This window comes from Rutidosis leptorrhynchoides, chromosome 11 (genome assembly GCF_046630445.1).
Source record: "Rutidosis leptorrhynchoides isolate AG116_Rl617_1_P2 chromosome 11, CSIRO_AGI_Rlap_v1, whole genome shotgun sequence".
In the NCBI taxonomy this organism is placed as follows: domain Eukaryota; kingdom Viridiplantae; phylum Streptophyta; class Magnoliopsida; order Asterales; family Asteraceae; genus Rutidosis; species Rutidosis leptorrhynchoides.
Window position 1 is genome coordinate 361,784,974 of NC_092343.1, and position 6,000 is coordinate 361,790,973.

The 6,000-nt window shown below is 32.4% G+C and overlaps 1 protein-coding gene and 1 pseudogene across 1 annotated transcript in view; both read right to left on the minus strand.

Annotated features, from left to right (window-relative positions):
* The window catches only part of LOC139875892 (uncharacterized), a 44,048-nt gene extending 42,589 nt beyond the window's left edge, over positions 1-1,459 (minus strand). Inside the window, exons 1-5 of the mRNA XM_071863187.1 lie at positions 860-1,459; positions 715-814; positions 384-611; positions 174-290; positions 4-12 (exon numbers count right to left, since the gene is read on the minus strand). Coding sequence (XP_071719288.1) covers positions 4-12; positions 174-290; positions 384-611; positions 715-814; positions 860-1,459 — 1,054 coding nt within the window. The remainder of the gene's footprint in view (positions 1-3; positions 13-173; positions 291-383; positions 612-714; positions 815-859) is intronic.
* Positions 1,460-4,978: 3,519 nt separating this feature from the next.
* On the minus strand, positions 4,979-5,690 carry LOC139876429 (dirigent protein 7-like; annotated as a pseudogene).
* Positions 5,691-6,000: the final 310 nt, after the last annotated feature.

A 6,000-nucleotide genomic window follows, 5' to 3' on the forward strand; every position in this document is an offset into this window, starting at 1 on the left:
TACCCTCAAGTCCTGAAGATAACATTTACATTTATCAAAACCAACAAAGATATCATTATCATTTGTTAATCTGTTCACAGATAGTAGATTAACACAGTACTCAGGAACTAATAGAACATTATTTAATATTAATTCATCATTTATTTTATATTTTCCAATTTTCAAGATTTTACCTTTTGTACCATTGGGATGACCAACAGTAACATTAAACTTTGTTATATCAACTTTATCAATTAACCCATCCTCTGAGCAGACCATATGTTGGTTTGCTCCAGAGTCAACAATCCAATCTTTTAAGTGATTCATAGGTTTATTAATCAGATTAGAACAAAAAAATCTCTCAAAATTTTGGTTAAACAATGTATTACAATTAAAAAACCCACTTGCCATATTGGCATTTACATAAGTGGAAGGATCATCATCCTTACTTATAAGACTCATTAACTTCTGAATTTGCTCTTCTGTAAAAGGAAATCCAGAACTAGACACATCATTGTTATTTGTAGACTTATTAGATATGGAACTATTGTTATTAGCCACAAATTTTGGAGCAAATTGATTAAATGGTTTCTTTTTTATATCCAGGAGGATATCCAATAATTTCAAAACACCTGTCAATGGTATGACCCATCATACCACATTTTGTACATTGAAAATTTGTATTTGGTCCTCTTTGACCTCTTTTAAAACCAGTATTATTAATGTTATTATTGCCAGTTTTAGACAAGAAATTTGATGTTTGACTCACTTTTTGCACATGAGAAGTAGCTAATCCCCTATGAGATTCTTCTCTTGATAAGATTGCATAAGCAACCTTAACATCAGGAAGTGGATCTCAAGTTAACAGGCTACTTCTGACTGGTTGATATACATCATTTAAACCCATTAGAAACTGCATTAGTTTTATCAACTTATTATAACTTTGAAAATCTTTATTAGCCTCACAAGTACAAGCAGGCAGTTTGATGAGAGCATCATACTGCTTCCATAAACCATTTAGTTTATGATAATACTCAGACAAACTACTTTGTCCTTGAGTAAGTGAATTGATCTTATGATGAAGATTGAAGGTTACAGAACCATCAATCTTATCATAAGTTTCTTTCAACTCTTGCCACACAACTGAGGCATCAGTTGAAAAAATCTGTCCCAAATACAGTTCATCTGACACAGATGTAAGTATCCATCTCAAGACAACTGCATTACATCTTTCCCATTGATTAAGTAAAACTTCATCATCAGCATAATCATTTCTTACACAAGTTCCATCAATAAAACCTTTCTTATTTTTAGTACTTAAAGCAAGTGTTAAAGCTCTACTCCAGACACTGTAGTTCTCAGTGCCTTTCAGTTTTAGAGAAATCAAAGAAGTGCCAGAGGTATCACTGGCATGTAAGTATAATGGATCACCAAAATCAAGTTTGTTTATTAAAGTAACAGTATCTTCTTCATCACTCATGATTACTTATTTTTTAAAAACAATATTATGAAACTTGTCAACAAACTTTAACTGATGATGACAACAAGCAAGCAGTAAACAATATAAACAAGTAAACAATAAAGAAAACAGAAGAGATCTTGGCTATGGTCCAAATGTGAACAACAGGGGGGCAGTTTATCCTTCTTAAGCAAGAAGAACTCCCTGTGCAGGTATTTGCCACAACACAAGTAGGATTTAGATATACCAGATTCCCAAACAGCACACCAAGAAGACAGAATCAATACCAGCAGAAGCACAGAACAATCAAGATCCAAAATAAGAACCACAACTTAACTGTGCTTGATCAGGTTTTCATCAACCTCAAGGGGTTGAGATCAAGAGTTGGGCACAGTGTTGTAATCCTTAATCAAGATCTTAAAGAAACTCAAGCAGATCTGAGAAAGATCAACTTGAAACCCTAACCCTAATTTCTTCAAAGAAATTAGGGAAAACACCAGATCTTCAAAATCAAAGATCAAACAATACCCACAGACTATGTCGAACCCAATAGAACACCAAAGAAAGGGCCAATTGATCGAAAACCCCAAATCTGAACGAAACCCTAATTTCGAACCAGAATCAACAATCAAAACTCCGATCACCGTTGCTCCGATCACCGTGGCTCTGATACCATGTTAAAATCATACACAGCTATGGAAGAAAGAACACAAACAACACAATCAACAGATCAAATCAATTAACACTCAAACAACCCTAATAAACCGGGCAAATCCCAAAACTATTACAAGATAAAGGTCCTTCTCCCTTACAACCAAAAACACCACTTCAAACTGTAATTGATCATCAACAGATGAATCAATTGCTCTTCTCAAAACCTAACCCTAATTTGGGATACAAAACAAATCATTCACAAAACTGATACAAAAAAAGAAATATAAAATAAATTAACTATTTATACAAAAGGTACTTTCTCCTCTTGTCACAAATAGCCCCTGGACTAGTGTTTAGGTTTCTGCCACATAACTTGTGTTTTTCTCATTTATGCCCTGAAACTTATAAACAGAAAAGCAAACACAAATATGAAAAATATATGATAAATATTTCAAGTTAGATTGTTTACCTCATAACCTTGATCTTTTTGAACAAACCTGTTAAACCCCGATTTCAATATTGTCAATTACTGTTTGATGTAAACGCGAATAATAAAGATAGATATATTTGGGAAAGACAATTAACATCCAGACTTGGTATCAGTTAATCAGATGCACAGGCATTGTTCGGGTCAATTTGGGACTATGAGTGATCAGGTTTTCGGCAGGGCCGTCTCAACAATTTAAAGACCCTAGACGAAAATAAAAATGGACTCACATATACGTTTAAATTTTTTACTACGCATAAAAAATTAATACTCCAATTTATCTATTTATTTACTTACATTGTTGTTGTTGTGAGAAAAATATTTACATATTCAAAATTTTGTGCCCTTCTAAATTTTTGGCCCTAGGCGGTTTGCCTATCTTGCCTATGCTCAAAGACACCTCTGGTTTTCGGTACAGTTTGGTTAAGTTCGATAGTGAGAGCTTTTGTATACATAATGTATATTTTTATTTTATTTTATCAAAGGTTACAAAATGTATACTCCCTCTGTCTTATTCCAATAGTCCACTTTCTTTTTTCCAAATCTTTTGCATTAAACTTTGACTCAAAATATTTTTGTTTGTGTTATATATTATTCGATAAAATTTATATGAATGAATTAATGTTCAAATGTGTTTTCATTGGTATAACTTTCATCAAATAATATATAACACAAATAAAGTTATTTTATGTTAAAGTTGAGTAAAAAAGACCTTAAAAGTCAAATCTGAACTATTTAAATGAGACGGAGAGAGTATGTTTTTTTTTTTTTAGCAAAGGTGAAGACATAGTTGAAGATCGAAGATCGAGCAGTAAAGGTGACATGTGACCTTATGTAAAGACAACTCATAGTATTAATATCGTATCACGTGCACAATTTGCCTGATTCAATGAGTTAAGACATTAAAAGAGTCAATATTTTTATCCAAATGATTTACTTGACACGACGTTTTTTAATGATTTACATGACAATATATTATTATTCAAATTATCAAGAAATAATATTATTTCAAAGACATCTAAAAAATCTTTGAATAAAAGCCTCACACAACGATTGAGGTATTATCGATAGGGGTGTACGTTCGGTCGGTTTGTGTTTTATATGGTGGATGGTTGTCGGTAGGTGGGGCATCAATTTGGGAAGATGAATAAATATAGGAGTATTAATTTTTTATTTATTTGAGTTTCTTTTATTATTAATATTACTTATATTTTATTTTATTTTATTCATAAATTTATTTTTATTCAACATTTTAAAATATTTAGTAAAATATTATTTGTATTTATTTATTCTATATAATTTTAAATTGGTTAAAGTTTCAAATAGATTGTAAGATAGTGAGAGTTTAGTGAAAGAAATGTGAAATGAATATTAAAGTGTTTGTGCTGATGTGACGCTGATGTGGAGGAGAGAAGTTCGGTGAAAATAAGAACGATAAGAATTGACCTTAAAGTTTAAATTTCTCCCACCTGCTTTTTTATTATAATTTTATGTGACACTTATATTTATTAGTATGTGTATATGTATGATATGTTGTGTATATTTATGTCGGCATACTTCTCGATATGTCGACATATTTACTAAGGGACTACCTACTAGATTATTTACAGATTTAAAATCCAGTTTTAACGTCCGTTCTTTATCTCCTATTCTAACTGCGGGGGCGTGTTAGTCTGTGTATATGTATGAAATGTTGTGTACGTTTAAGATTAGCCCACAAGTCTCCTTTTTCCTAGCCCATATTGTAAAGCCCAATGTAATCTATATTTAAAGGAATGAATGGGAACAAGAAAGGTGGGGTTCGTGCGCTGCTGCTTGAAAAGTGTTAGCGATTTAACTAAAAAAATTTTTTAAAAAAATATTATATATTTTAAACCGTGTAATAGCGAGTGTATGTATTCATGTATACTATCCTATCAACTTTCTCCAAATGATAAAGACATAATAGGGCAAAAAAAGACAAAAAAAAAATATTTAAAATGATGAACAGTGCTCGACTAATAACAGTGCTCGACTAATAGGTATCCGAAGAAAAAAAAAGGTGAAGGGATCCGGAAGGTGAAAAAAAAAGTGAATAGTGGCCGACCACGATTGATGAATAGTGGCCGGGCAATAGGATTTGAGCATTCCACTTTCATCCTTAGTATATATAGTAATAGTAATAGTAATATATATAGTAATGTATCAAGCATTGAAAATTAATTGATTTCAATATTTAATAAATAATTTTGGTACATATGAAATTTCTCCTACAATGTTCCATAAATGTATTTCATGTTTAACCGTACTTGGCGCAACTATTAACAAAATTTGTTTTAGCTAAGCTGAATGGAGTAATAAAGCACTCATATATCCTACTTGTTTCTTTACAACACGTAAATTACATTTACATACTTCCATCATATAGAACAATAAAAACAACTTATTCTATTTATTTCAATCATAAAATGCCCCAAACCACACACAGAGAATAAAATTATTCGACAATTTGATGGAAACATTTGTCAATACGTACAATTGCAGTTCTATTCTTAAGAGTCTCCATAATGGAGGACATAAAAATCCATTTCCATGATCGCGAACACGGTCGGAATGAACTTATATGTTTTAATGATTGCATAACCACTAGAAAATCGGAAAAGCCCGGACCCACCCACAATCGGCACTTCTCTTTTAGGTAACGCGACTAGGTTACTCCCTAGAACACTCAAAGTACTACCATTGTATTCCCCTTCAGTAAACTCGAAACTCATAGCCATAACTATTGAGTAATTCTTTTGGTTGGAAGCCACATACATCCCTTGAGCTCGTCCCACAATCTTAGAGTTTGCTCCCGGACCGACTCTTAAAGCATCGTCAAGCACCGACACAGCCCCAAAGAAGGTTTTTGTGGTGTTGTCAACCGTCTTAACTACCGTCACCTTGGTGGGATGCTCACCACTAAATATGTCGTGCCAGTAGAAGTGAAGGTGTGTTAGCTTCTCTTTTTTTTAAGTGAAGTAATTTTGGTGACAAACTTTTTGCAAATTTTTCAGATTCTCCTTCTATGAGAAGTGAGAAAAGGAAAATAGTAAGAATGATGTAGATATGCTTTGGGAGAATTTGAGCCATGGTGTGTGATAGAGAGAATAGGATATGTAGATGAGATGTTGGCTAGGGCACGTCATATAAATACTTGAAAAGGCATGGACGTACTAGATACTACATTAACAGGTCAATTAATCTTATTTGATAAATGTTAGAAATATATAATGATTACTCTATTCGTTCCAACCATGCTTTTCGAATCAAACGCAACGGCCATCTTCCAAATCAAAAGAAAAAAGGATTGTTCACTAAAGGATTGCATACAGTTTAAGATAATTATGTTAAGCAATATGAGACATGAAATATGACAATAATTTTAGAACATTTAGAAAAG